This window comes from Rhamphochromis longiceps, linkage group LG4 (genome assembly GCF_057381845.1).
Source record: "Rhamphochromis longiceps isolate RC_006_pf linkage group LG4, R_longiceps_female_GT1.1, whole genome shotgun sequence".
NCBI classification, from domain to species: Eukaryota; Metazoa; Chordata; class Actinopteri; order Cichliformes; family Cichlidae; genus Rhamphochromis; species Rhamphochromis longiceps.
Genome location: NC_140560.1, coordinates 29,859,729 through 29,874,169, shown reverse-complemented (window position 1 = coordinate 29,874,169; position 14,441 = coordinate 29,859,729). Strand labels below are relative to the sequence as shown.

At 41.1% G+C, this 14,441-nt stretch overlaps 1 protein-coding gene across 1 annotated transcript in view; it reads right to left on the bottom strand.

The window, feature by feature from the left end:
• srcin1a (SRC kinase signaling inhibitor 1a) overlaps window positions 1-14,441 on the bottom strand; it is a 51,871-nt gene that overhangs the window by 18,812 nt on the left and 18,618 nt on the right. The window contains exons 5-16 of the mRNA XM_085405361.1: window positions 14,143-14,338; window positions 12,666-12,961; window positions 10,218-11,038; window positions 9,799-9,900; window positions 9,251-9,378; window positions 7,649-7,669; window positions 6,828-6,988; window positions 4,496-4,671; window positions 3,435-3,565; window positions 2,980-3,127; window positions 1,736-2,042; window positions 1,334-1,595 (exon numbers count right to left, since the gene is read on the bottom strand). Of these exons, the coding sequence (XP_085261487.1) occupies window positions 1,334-1,595; window positions 1,736-2,042; window positions 2,980-3,127; window positions 3,435-3,565; window positions 4,496-4,671; window positions 6,828-6,988; window positions 7,649-7,669; window positions 9,251-9,378; window positions 9,799-9,900; window positions 10,218-11,038; window positions 12,666-12,961; window positions 14,143-14,338 (2,749 nt within the window). The remainder of the gene's footprint in view (window positions 1-1,333; window positions 1,596-1,735; window positions 2,043-2,979; window positions 3,128-3,434; window positions 3,566-4,495; window positions 4,672-6,827; window positions 6,989-7,648; window positions 7,670-9,250; window positions 9,379-9,798; window positions 9,901-10,217; window positions 11,039-12,665; window positions 12,962-14,142; window positions 14,339-14,441) is intronic.

The window sequence follows — 14,441 nt, the reverse complement described above, 5'->3', positions numbered from 1 at the left end:
TCAGACGCTTGAGAGACTTCCAACTGCCCTCCAAGGTGCTCAGGAACTTTTACTCGTGCACCATAGAGAGCATCCTGGCGGGAAACATCTTAACCTGGTTCGGGAACAGCACCATGCAGGACAGACGAGCTCTACAGAGGGTTGTGCGGTCAGCTGAGCGCACCATCCGCTCCGAGCTCCCTGACCTGCACTCAATCTACAGCAGGCAGTGCTGGACCAAGGCCAGGAAGATCGTGAAGGACCTCAGCCATCCCAACAACAGACTGTTCTCTCTGTTGAGGTCAGGAAAGCGATTCCGCTCCCTGAAGACCAACACAGAGAGACTGAGGAGGAGCTTCTTCCCGCAGGCGATACGGTCTCTCAATCACACCACCACACAGTACTGACCCACACATATGGTTCTTACACACACACTGGACTTTCTGGACTTTGTTTTTGCACAACACTGGTCACTATATTCTTCATTTCCGGTTAATACTTGTACAGCTGCTGTTATTGTGTATATATTTATTTATATTTAGATTTCTTCATACATTCTTATATAGTTCTATATTGTGTATTTTGTTGTACAGTTATTTTATTTTCAACTTTAATTTATATATTTTATCTTATTCTTCCCAGTTAAATTTACCCTTCATTCTAATTTGTGTTGTACAGTTATTTCATTTTTAACCTTAATTTATATTTTATTCCTTCCTAGTTAAATTTACCCTTTTTAATTTTTCATATTTATTTCCTATCTTATTCATAGCCTTTCCTTTTTTGTTTTCTTTAGGTCACGAGCAGTTGTCCAAGCATTTCACTACATATCGTACTGTGTATGACTGTGTACGTGACAAATAAAATTTGAATTTGAAATTTGAAATTTGAAGAGGGATGGCCAAATATCCAGCCAGAATTACACCATATGGTATGCTTTACATACTTGTTGATGGCTACAACAAGCATAAAGTTGAACTGCAACTTTTAACCTTTAAAAGGAAAATTAACAAGTATTAGTGGAGTGTTTGTATATAACTGAGTATGTATATTTAATTCTGACCCTGTGTGAGGGTCAAAATACATTCAAATTAAATTCTTTAAGTCATTAAAGATGTATACTCTTCAATCAATCAACCCTGGAAAAAGAACAGTTTAAAGAAACAATTAAAAGCCCCAAATTACTATAATGTAAGCACAACCGTATGTTTTTAACATGCAGTTTAATAAACCGATTACATAACAGGGATTGTTTATTGAAGAATTAAAAATTAGATTCATTTAAAAAAAAAAATGGATGCCATGAAACAAAACTCTGATCTATCATACTAATGCAGCCTGAGCCTCATCTCACCAGAGCCACGCCTGGACCCTCCCTCTTTCCCAGAAAGCTTGTGCTGGGGCTTGTTGGCACGGTGGTCTGGGGTCGCTGCCCCACTCTGGGGGGTCTGTGTTGATGGTGTGTTGGAGGAGGGCTTAATCTGCTTGGCAGCAAAATCCAAATCTGGAATAGCCTTCATTAGTTCAGCCTGGGTCTCTTCCAACAAACGGTTGATGTCCTGAGCACTGTACTGGGTTAGACTGGCCCGCTTCTCCTCCCAGTCCCGCTCTGCTGCCTGTGAAGTTGAGAGGTGGATGTGAGCAGTGTATGAACACAAAACTATAGTCATGCCTCACTGGTTTATTGGTTTGCATCACAAAGTATTTACAGCAGATGGTGAAAAACACGTAAATAAACAACAGAAATAATCCCTACCAGTCGGACCTCCATGGACAAAGCTTTGTCAGCAGCAGCACGACGCTCAAGCTCTTCCAGAGCTTTGCCCTTGTGGGGAACAGGAGGATGATTATCCTTGTGAAGGCCGGATGGGTTGCCATGTCCACGGCTGAGGCTGGTGTGAGGGCTCCAATTGGACAAGCTGTTGCCTCCCCCGAGATCATTGATGGTGAGCGGTGGGCTGGTGGGGATTTCAAAGTCTGCAAACTTTCGCAAGTCCTCGTTGTGCTTGGATGATGAACTAGTGAAGTCTTCTTGCTTCTTCCATACTCCCTCATTTGCTTGTCTAGCAAGACAGAAGAAGAATTAATTAATCAACATTTTTAAATGTAACACAAACAACAAACATGTATTATACAGATCTCGAAATGAAAAAGAATTGCAAATGCTAAAAAAAGACCCCAAACACTAAATGCTGAAGGATAAAAACTTCCACTGCTGCTGAATGCATTTGCCAACTTACTGCTACCCAAAAGATGAAAGAAAAGAGCAACATTAGATGAGCTCTTTTATCACTGAGATTAATTAAGCCTGAGAGTGAGGCGCTTTTTGGACACAGGGCTGATTAGGAGATAGACAATGGCATGCTGAAGGAAAAAGTCCTTCAACGTCCTCTAGTCTATACTAACCGCAAAATTAAAACTGTTACTCATGTGACTAAAAAGGACATTCATCAGTGTGACATTCAATAATGCCAATTAAGTACAACAATACTGGAAGCTTGACTACACACTTAAATACTGCTTTTCTTCACACTTGATGGATTTAAATCACTTCTATATCTCTTAATGAACTCAGAACTCTGACTTAAAACAGCAAATGTTTAAGCATGAAAGTTTCTGATCTGGATCAACAACATTATCTAATAAATTTTCTTGGTCAAAGGCCTCTCTCACTGCCTCATTTATGAAAATCCATAATGTTCTGCTGACACACCAGCACATAGGGGTGAAAACATTATGCCTTTGGCAGAGGTGCAAATGGAAAAACTGGGCTGACTGGAATTGATTACAAGTGGATACAGGTCAGTCAGTGTTCGGCATATTTAACAGCTTTCAGATCATACTTAAGAGCTTAAGAATTTACTGGACAAGTGCTTCCTTGTCAGTATTTAAAGGATTATTAAAATCTCAAACTCAGTGTAAAGACAGCTATTAGACTTTAATGTTGTTTTTTTACTGGAATACAAACAACCAAGTAGGTATTGTTGTGCTAGGTCATACTTGCGCATGGTAGCAAGGGTATCAGTTATAGTCTTGCATCGTTTTAACAGGGCATCAAGTCTGTGTGGCTCTTCCTTCAGGAACTTGACAGCTTCCACCTCCACCCGGAGCACCACCCGCATCTTGCTCTGCAGACCTGGAAATTGATCTTTAGGGGAAAGCAACAGATTAATACAGGGAGCCAACTGTGATCACACAAAAAATATCTATTACATTTGTCCAAAATGTTTTGTGGTAGGCAACCATAACCTTTTTCAATTTAGGTAAATGGTCACTGAGTTCATTGAGACAATGAGTAATCTGAGGGTGATTAAGTGCTACAGATTGGCTGTTCATGACTACAAGTTAGTCAGTGCATTGATGAGTAACTAGGGCGTTATAAATGGTCTGCCAGCATAAAGGGCTGTGTTTTCCTTTTTGCGCCAGTGTACAGTGAATCCACCAGAATGACTCACTTTTCAGCTCCGTGAGTGTTTCTCCCAGCTTTCTCAGAAGAGTGGCCTTCTCCTCCAGCTCCTGCACTGTCACCAGCTTGTGGTTGACAGACGACTCCTTCTGGATCTCCTCCACCGACTTCTCCAGGTCGCTGAGATGGAACAGACAGAAGGCTGAACACCAGGGATTCCTCCACCACACTTAGATTCGACTGAATATTTATCTCAAAATCGTGATATTCATGTTTCAGCCATGCTTTTGCCAATAAACTGTCTCTCAATCAACTGGGAACTAGATCAACAGTTTGGGCAAGCTGAACTGGACGAGGTACAGATTAGTTTTCGAAAGTTTCATGCAGCAACTGAAGTAAGAAACTTTTAAAATAGCTATATAATATGATGCCTTCAAGAAAACGTAAACTACGCAAATATAAATTCGTTAAGCGCTAATGTTGAGTTGATCTAGTCTGGTCCTCAAGACATATGATGAATAAAAATTCAGTGTATAATTAATCAAAATAATTGGCTGCCACTAGCCAGGAAAAGTACCAGACATCGATTAGCAGGGATCATCTAACAGTTCAACTAATTATTCTAAAATCCAAGTGCAGAAACGAGTGACATTCAATAAGTCTTCTTCGACTCACAGAGCGATCCAGCAAATTTCCACATACAAGACTGAAGCAGGTTATCTGATTATTAAATCTCAAGGTAGCTCTTTGCTCTCATTTTGCAGTCAGTTTAATTAGTTGTTGGACAGTCGTGTAACTCAGATCTTAATAAGCATCTTGCTCTGTGCCGGGCTTAATTATAGCGACAGCTTTATCCTATCAGTGTGTCGTAAAAGAGACATGAATTTTGCTATGTCTGATATAATTATAAAATACAAGTTAAAACGCATCTTAAACTACACAAATGTCAACCAGTATTCACCTACAGCACAGATTGCATTCATAGATTCTTCTATATTTGGAAACCCCCTTTTTTTTTTAATTATCACTGGTTTCTATCATCAAGCGTGTACTGCTCAACAACTGTTATACACTGCACTGCCAAGAAACAAATCGTGTACTGTAACTGACTGGAGTTGCTGAATGATGAGCTCCTCCTCGTTGAGATATTTGAGTCTTTCTTCCTCCACCAGGAGGCGCTGCCTCTGGAGAGGATCCTCCTGTTTCCTCAGGGCATCAGTCACACGCACGTTCAGCTCCGCCTCTGTCCGCTTCAGCAGCGTTCGCACTGAATCCTGGTTCTCTAGCTGCATGAAAAAAAAGCCACACGTTAAAAAACAACATCACAGAAATACACGTACACTCAGCAAATATTTGGAAATTAGCTGTGGGAATGTTAGCCTTCTTGGTCTTTGGAGCATTGCTTGCTGGCGTTATGAAAGCTGCTATTTCATTTATCACAAAATACTATCGCATTAAGGAGGAGAACTGGAGCTGACTAAGGCTTTACAATGAAAACTTCAGTGATTTGCAACAACTGCACACCTTTTTCTACCTTGTCCTTGAGGGGTCAGGTTCTCTGGCATCTTTACTCCATGACCTTCCACATGAGAAGAACACTTAACTCTGTCCTTTAATGTATATTAATTTTCCAGTCAATATTAGTGAGTTTTAGCCTTCATGATGTAATGAACAATATGTTCTTAAAACCACTCTGAGATGCAGCCAATACTTCACTTTCTGCTGTCTGTATTTGCATTAGCATGTGCACACAATATTGTTCTAAACACAGAGGGCTGAAATACCCTGAGGAAAATGAAACAGATGCACCAAGCATGAACTCCACTTGCTTTCAGTGTTATGAAAGGAATATTCTACAGGACTATGCATGTAACACAACTCCCCAAGATGAAATCACCCAGTAAGCAAGAAAAAATGAATAATTGATTATTCTTTTGTTCCAGGAAGTAAAGCAAGACAACAATATCGCTAACATTTATAATTACCCAGTATTCCCTGATATACTGCCAGCAGCAGTGATGTAGATGCATGAGTCCAAAAGCAAGGAGTACAGTAACACATTAAAGAAAAATGTTTAATGCATCAAGAGAAATAGCATGCTCTGCTGCCTCTGTCTTGCTCAGTTGCCTGTCTCTACTTTACCCTCTTGCATAATTCATTCACATGTAAAATTAAAGCTGTTGGCCATCGGCACGGGCGGCAATATAGGCCCAGGTGCAGAGGTCACACTTGGGCACACTGACACGCAAACAGCAAACTGTTCTCTCTTCGGTGCATCACAACCATTGGTGTTTGGCTCGCCATCTCACTGTTTCGCTAGTTGAAAGCAGCCTTGCAACTGCTCTTACGGAACAAATAAAAGCACCACATGCCTATCATCTCTCACTTCCATTACTCAATTTTTCACTCCTTTTCCTGCAAGAAACTTCACTCCTCTGAAAGTGAGAGCATTTATCTCATCTCTGTCTAATTCCTCCTGCAGTAACCATGGCACCACTTCAAGCGGAGATAAATGAAACTCAGACAGAAAGGACTTAATTTCCACATTTTGGTTAACTCTTCTTGTGGCTTTCTGTCTAATTCTGCATCTATCTCGACAGGTCTAAGGAGCGAAACGGAAAAGGATGCTCCAAACAAATGCTACTAGCACATCATTCACGCTGATCAAGATAATGCCAGTTCGCTTCAGTAAAAAATGGGTTTATCTCAACCCAGAAACAGTGTCCTGGTTTCTCTAAATAATCTACTCAGCATGCTGTCAACACTCTTCCTAAGGACTACTTCTTCAGTAGAAACTTGTTAATAACAACTGCTCACAAGACTGTGTAATATGCAGAGTCATCAGTAAAGTGTCTCAGGCGAGGCATGCTGCTGCTGATTTTTTTAGAGCGTACATTTGCAAAGCCTTGAGCAACACATACAAATACAAATAACCATTTGCATGTTATTAGGGTAGAGGTGGGGGTGTTAATAATTGTTCACCTTTTACAATTTGTTTTGATGAGTTATACCACTGTCACAGTGAATTTACATTTCAAAATATCGCATTAATATCAGATGTCTGTTTCTTTTTATCCTTATTACATATTTATATGCATTTGTTTTTCTGCTGTGCAATAACAACAATATAACTAACAAAAAAGATGAAAGAAAACATTATTTTCCTCCATAGGGAGGAGGACTAGATGTGTCCAGATAAATTTTATGTAGTTCTTACATAGTGGGATTCATTACACAACCACAGAGAGCTCGGTTCACAAACACAGAGTGCCATTGGCAGCTACGATAATCATTTAGATGAGACAGGAAACATTAAATATAAACTCGAATATCAAAGGTATATTTAGGAAAACAAACGGTGTTCGTAGAGCTAGACAATAACCAGTTTTCTAATCTGAAAGGACAAACCAATTAAAAACATTTAATCGTGGATATTAAATACCTGGATCTTGCGTAGCTGGTTGAGCTGTTTGCGCAGGTCGCTGGCGTTTTGCTGCAGACCGTGAAGATGGAGCTGCATCTGCAAGCGACCAACGCTGTTCACCTGGATTGAGTTAGAAGGTGGCGGCGGCATCAGAGCTAGAGGTGCCGACGGTGTATTTGCTGCCAATCACAGAGCAGGAAACGGGGGTCACCGGGAGGTCGTTGGGAAACAAAGCGGTTAGTTTGTTGGGTTATGCTCCGGTGAGAGTTGCAGCCAGCCAGCATCACACAGTAAAACAATAACACAAATACACACTTGCCATAAAGGCCAAAAAAATTACATATACAGAAACTCTGGGCGCACACACACAGAGGATATAGTGTGTGAATACAAAAAAGTCCCATATTCACAAAACTCTAATTGCCCAGTGGGAGAAATATGAGCTCATGCTATTAGTAACCCATAGAGAAGTGCAATTAGTCTATTCAGCAGTGACACACAGGGATAACCATGCTCTTATCTGAACATAGGCCTTTGTGAGTATGGTCATTGACCCACCAGATATTCTACCACATATTCACACACCCTCACAAAAGAGTTTTCCACTGTGTGCCAGAACAAACCTCTGAAATTCGCAAAGGAATAACCAAGCAGAAATTTAAAAAGTAGAGACAGACAGAACGAGGGGAGTCTGCGTTCTGGGAAACCAACCAGGAGATAAATAGGAGAATATACACTGCCAGCTACCCAGCAACACCACACACCCATACAGAGGTCAGGGAGCAATGAGAAATGTCTGGAAGGAGTAAAAGGGTGATAGAGTAGGAGATGGAAACTACCTTTCTTCTTCTGTCGTCCGGCTGGAATATAGAAAGAGTGAGCCAGTTACCAAGAAATTAATGAGTAGCAGAGAGACAAAGAGGGAGAGGAAAGTTTAGATTTACAGAATGGTGATCCCGGAGAACATTTTATTGACTATAGCAGAGACAATGGCTGTGATGATGGCATAAGTCTTATGGCAGTGATCCAATGCATGAGGAAGCTTCAAAGACAACAGGGTTATAAAATTATGGAGAGACAGGAATGACTGTACAGTATCAAAGGGATGCATCCAGTGTACCTATCGGGGTACAAAAGCTGAAAAGCTCCTGTCAGTATTTAACAAATTCTATGATTAAATATTTATTTCTTATATAGAATATCTGATATTTTGAAAAATACCTTTGAACACAAAATTGAATTTACATGCCGCCAGCAGAGACAGTCACAAGTGAAGGAATAAACCTTCCAAAGACTTCAAAGCTGTCTTATTTCCTCTTTCTGGAGGTTATGTTTACAATTTGGCATCTCAGTTTATTTAACACATTTCACGACCTGTCACCAGGTATATTTTTCAATCTCTGACAGATCCGTCTAGCATTTCGCCTCTGCTTTCCTGTATTTGTACTTAGCAATGCAAAAAAAACTTTGCGGTACAATCTCAAAAGAACCAAAGAGTAATTTTCTCATCTGACCGAGCTTTAACAATTCTATTAACCCGATTTGATGCTTGATTTGATGCTTAATTTTGATTATCAAATGATATATTAGACATTTTAAATTAAACTCTTCCACTTAAGAAGCGACAGAAAAGCAAAGACAGTCAAAGAGAAAAAGAAAAAAGAACTATGAAGGAGGTGGAAATGTAATGTCTCAGAGAGTGTCCAAAGAGACTTTAACACTGAACTCACTTGGTTCAATTAAAATAAACACTGGCAAGTTTTCCTGCGTAATGCAGTTAGTTTTGGATAGCTAGAAGAAAAACTGTCCATGAGAATTATTATGACTTCATAAGCTAAATCTGCTGTTAGATTTGCAATGCTTATAATAAAAAATGCACAGCCAGTGTAGGATCGCTATTTACGATACATGGAAGTATTACCATATAACCTATCATACCACTGATTTATTAAAGATATTTCATCTGACTCAGTGTATTATGCACTATATTTGGCCCATTAACATGTCAATATACATTCCCACTAGAGCAAAAATGAAATAAAATTCTTTGAATTCTGCTTGGGACAGGACACTATTACTGTTTATGTAGATAAACATGTTTAAGTTCCAGGGTCAGACTGTATAACTACATATTCACATGCAGTTTGATAGCTAACACATTGTTTGAACAATGCTGGAGTAGAACTAAAAGTTCCAAACAAACAATTACCAATGCTACATTTCTTAACTTAACCTCTTATCCGCCCTCTTGTAAGAAAGTTACCAAGTTGGCATATATTAGTCTTAAACCAGGAAGTCACCGCCATTGCTAGTTTGTGTACATTCGGGTGCGTGCACAGGGAGCAGGGAAATCGAGCCATAAAAGTATTCTAAACAGCACAGGAAAGGAAGTGCTTAGTAACGGTTGGGTTCACAGGTAACAATTACGCTGCTTTACTCACTTCCAGTGGCGGAGCCATCACTGTTGGTTTCGGTCTTCTCGCTGGAAGAGAAAGGTAATGGCCGTGAAAACTCCGTCCCTTGGTCTGGAGGGCAGCCCGCCATCATGCAGAGACGCAGCAGGCCACATCTGAGGATCAACGGCCACAGGGCAAGGCAATTACAGTGCTAACACTAGAAGCACCAGTGCTGGATACTATCAGACTGATTACATTAACAAGTTGTCACCTTTTTAATGAAGTCTACTGCATATGTGAGAGTAAAGTGCCCTGATAACAATGGTCAGTGTAAGGAATCAAAATCTACTGAAAGACTCTAGGAGATGTCTGTATTTATCAGTGCACTGATCAGCATTGTGCCCTGTGGCTAATGTTTAGTGCTCTGAATTTGTGCTGTGCTCACACAAGGTAATGCACCACTTCACAGCTATGGAGCTTCTAATGGCTCTCATAATAGATAATAATCCTGTCGATCATCCTGTTTTTGTGTCCAAACTAATGCTGTATCTGTGACTTTCAGAGGGTTAATGGGCTGTAATGGAGAGTCTTACGTGCTGTCACTGTCTGGTGCTCTGGTCAGCACACTCTGGACGAGGCCAGTCAGACTGGCTATCTGCTTCTCCATGGCCTCCATACGCTCCAGGCGATGATCCCTGCGAAAATAACAAACAGCACATCTGTGAAACAAAACCCTGAACTCAACACAAACGAAGAGCTGAAAAAACACTTGGAATTCTTTGCAGACAGAAAAATATTTGTTCTTAGGGGTGTGAAATATGCAAATTTGAATAGAAGATTGTTAAACATGAATTAATAATATCTGTAAAATTTTATCAGGCAGAGAAAATATGTAACTTTGAGGGTTTTGTTTTTGTTTGTTTGCTTTTTTCCCCTGATGCACACTGCATCAGAAGATACAATAAAATACATGAATAAAAACAGGAAAACATTCACACTGATTCTTACTGACCTGCTACTGTCAGAATCTTGCCCAGATAACGAAGACCCAAAACCAGATGTGGTGCGGCTGCCCTCTCCAGGTCCAGCTGTTATACACAGAGGATCAGAACTGGAGCTGGGCCTGGATTTCGGGCTCTCCACAAACACAGAAGAAGAGGCAGAGTCCTTGCGGAAACTCTGTCTGACAGGTGAGGCTCTGGGTGTGCTGGAATAAGAGTCCCTGTCCCTCAGCTGCATGTCAGGGATTTTCTGTGGGGATGACGGTGGCATGCGAAATCCCATGCCCAGAGTGGCAGAAGAGTATGTGTCTGAGTATAGTGAACCTCCAGGCTTGTAGAGCGAGTCTTCCAGGTCTCCCTGGAGAGCAGCAGCTGAGTAGGTGCTGAGGGAGCGCACAGAGCCACGTCGGTACAGGCCAGCGGAAACAGGGAAGCTAAAGGGGTCTCCGATCGCAGCTAATGACTGGGTGGAAGCGATGCTGAGGCGGCCTTCGTGCATCAAGCTGTAGGGATCGGCATATAGCCCCTCATTTTTCATCAGTGCCATGTTTTTAGCAGAAACCTCTTCATCAGGCTTGACATCGCGGCGCTCCAGGATGGCACTAGGTGAAGGGGAAAGACCGGCGTTGGCACCATGGCCGGCTGAGGGATGGTGTGGGTGTCGGGGCTGATCATGTTGGGGATGGGATCCACCGAAGGATGGAGCACGGCCCCCGCTGTAGGAGAGGCGTGAGCGAGAAGGAGACCCAGAGGATGCTGAGGCGGTGGAGGAAGGAAGGGTATTTAGGCGGCGAGTTGGGGAGGAGTCGCGGGAAGAGTAGACCATTTCCCTCTGAAATGAACAAAGAGGGATGAGAGTTACCATGGAGACCAACAGATGAGTGTGCTGTGATTCCCATGCTTATAATGACTATGGCTATGACTTGGATCTGGCTGACACCAGACAAGGTGTCAGGATCTGCAGATGCCAAAATACGATGATAAATTTGTTAAACAACGAGACAAATTATTGGTCCAATGGAAGAGATCAGAGATGCTGCCTGTGATTTTGTTTATTAGACTAATGATAAAAGGAATAAAATTGATTGTGTCTATTCTAAATGGAAAGAATCTGCGAGGCAAAACAAGACCATGTAGTCTTAAATCTGTATCTTTATCTACAGCAGGATGATAACATGATGCAAAAGCTCATTCAACCTGAAAAGCTCTGAACGTTTCTTCACTGAGCTCTTCTTCCCTGCATTTTGTCTAGTATATTATTGTTAAACATGCCCCAGTGCTATCTTTAACTTCACCTCTGGCTGTGTTCCCCTGCTGCTAATTTACTCCTGTTGTGATTTTTCTAATTTCTGAACCTTTTAACTGTCAAATAGTCTGCTTTTCCTAGTCGCATATCTACTTTTCTAACTTAAGTCATTCCTGTTTTCATTCATTCTCAGCATCATAGCAAACAGTTTATTGCAGAGAATATATTAGACAAAGACAGAGTAATCTGTGATGTTTAGCCTTTGTAACCAGGGATAAATTTATTTATATACACTGAAAAACCATGGCATTAAAACTAAGCCAAACCCTGTATTCCCTGACCAGTTGACAAGTGGTTTCTGATTTTCAGTGGAAGAAACTGGATGTACCAAGAATCGCAAACACTAACTAACCACTGAGAGGTACTGAAACTTTAAAAAGTGCAGTAAAAACTACCTCCAGCCTGCAAGATTGGGGCTTTAGCAATAGATTTCACAGTGACTGTGAACAACCACTGGCAACCACTAAGGAATACTTATTTTTCCTAATCAACTGTTGCCAACTGGTTGCCAGGTGGTCACCAGCTGGTCTTTAGGCCTATGTGGATACTTGTTGATGTTTTTGTGGTGTACACATACTCGTTGGCCACCCCTTCCCCTCTTTTTCCATGTCAACTTCTTGTATAAAATGTTTACGTAAACAAGCACAGTACATGCACTGAAATCATTTTTCATTCTCTGTTTGCATGGTTAACAAGAGTTGTATTCTTAGTATTTTGTGAATAATGCAGATTGTAAGCAGAGTTTTGTATAAAAAAAAAACTAAAAAAAGATCTCCCTCAGGCTCCCTTGATCTTTACTGAAGCAGAAATAGCTTTGAATGTTAAAATATGCTCATTTCACACAGGAACATTGTTCTCTGGTGTCTGCACAGCAACAGATGGCCTACTTGAAGATAAGAAAATACATTTCCAGGAGGAATACCTGTTAAATTACTAAACTGAATATACTGTAATAGCCTGTAATAGTCAAAGTAACCACTAAAATAATAAAAATAATAAAACAAGGCACTATTACCTTACCAAAAAGGCACCCAATTATAGTTTTCATTGACAGTTCAGTTGTCAAACTTGCCAGAGATCAGACAAGAATTTTGTTCTGTGAAATAGCAGAAAACAGGCTGGCCTTTTCACCTCCCAGCTCCATTCTGCTTACCCTCAAGTCCCCGTTGGCCAGGTGTGCGGCAGCGGGATAAGAAGCATAGATGGGTTCTTTGCGGTAAATCTTGATGATGCTGCGATCCTGAATGTCTCTGACATCCTCCAGCTCGTAGAAGACATTACGGGCCTCGTCCTTGATCAGGATGGCTGTGTTGGGTGACTTCAGCATACCTGCTGTCAACTTCTGAGGGAACATGTGCACGATGAGAGCATGCAGCGTATCCAGGCTGGTGAGCTCATGGGTGATGTGCACCCGACGCGTCTCATCTCCATATTGCAGAAACAGCACGCCTAATAGAAAGCGATGAAGGAGAAGGTGGCTGAGTCAGAAGATGCTGGCTTTAGTGGATGGAGAGAACTAGCAGAGACATTTTGTTGGCTGCAGCTGAAATGATACAAATGTTCTGACTCTTGAGATACGAAATCTAGATAACTTTTCTCATCAGATGTCAACATGATTAATGGCTAAATGAGTACCAAACCCACTCTTATTTTCTTAATGTTAGATTAGGATTGTGAGAGCTAGTTGAGAATTCACAGATAATGCACAAAGATGCATGCACAGGCTGAATTTTTTGCAAGGTTTTCTTTTTGAGTATTAGTTGCCCCACCTATGAATAATTAAACTCCAAAACATCCCAACTTCATAAAAAGCTTTCAGCAGATTCTGCAACGATCATATAAATAAAGATGTGTTTGACGCCTGACTAACCTGAAAATTCATCTTCATACACCATGGGACAAACAAAAAGTCATACACCATGGGACAAACAAAAAAGAACAAACAAAGCAAAGAAAGACCAAGAGTTAAAAGTCAGGCAAAATTAAGTGTCAGTTAATACTGCAGACAAGTTGGGAAGAGAAGAAAACAAAGACAGTAGTTAGTGTAGAGACAGGGGAGACAGGCAAGCCTGGTGTGCCACTTTTGCTTGAACTTCTTATTCAGGAATGCCCTAATCAGGTATAGCTCTTTAATTTTACACCCACTTCTTTTACCTGCGCAAGGTAACTCCACACCTTGCTCTTCATGAATCTGCACCACCTTCACATTAATCCTCTCTACACTCCCAAGGCCCTTTTAATATAAAACTGTCCTCGAATGTTCTGCTTGCACACAAGGATATACTTAATCCAGTACAGTATGAACTCTGTTACAGTTAAATGAAATGTCACTAAAATACCTATCCTAAGAAAAAATTATCTATGTTTTTTTGTTGCATTCTAAAAACTACAAGACATTTTTGAGCTCACAGGGAGCGTACTGCATCGACACTGAAAAACAAAGTCATACTTTATCAGGTTTGAGTGTTCTGTACATTTTTATAGCAGGTCAATTAGACTAAAGACTGTAAATTCGGTGTGAATAAAACACAATTCCTTCAATTCCTTGTAAGCACAGTGGTTCCCTTCACCAGCTACATGAGGTAAAGAGAAAGCTGCCTTGAGTCCAGCTGGTATGCAGTGATTTTAACCTGGAGATCGTAGCTTATTCTGGCTGGCTGAGCGGGACAGCGGCAGACTCTGGCGAAATCGGTTCATCCGGTTAAACCCAATGGGGATGTCGGCTTCTGACATAGTCTCCAAGGATTCAGCGGAGGCAAAAGAGAGCTTGGCAGCCTGGTCGGCAAGACCAGACTGGGTAGACTGGGAGTGGCGTGGACTGCGGCTCTACAGAGAGAAAAGGGACAGATTAATTCACTGTGAAGTGAAACTGAAGTGGAAAGAATGGATTGGACGGGGCTAGTGGTGTAAGAACAACTCGAAAACAGAA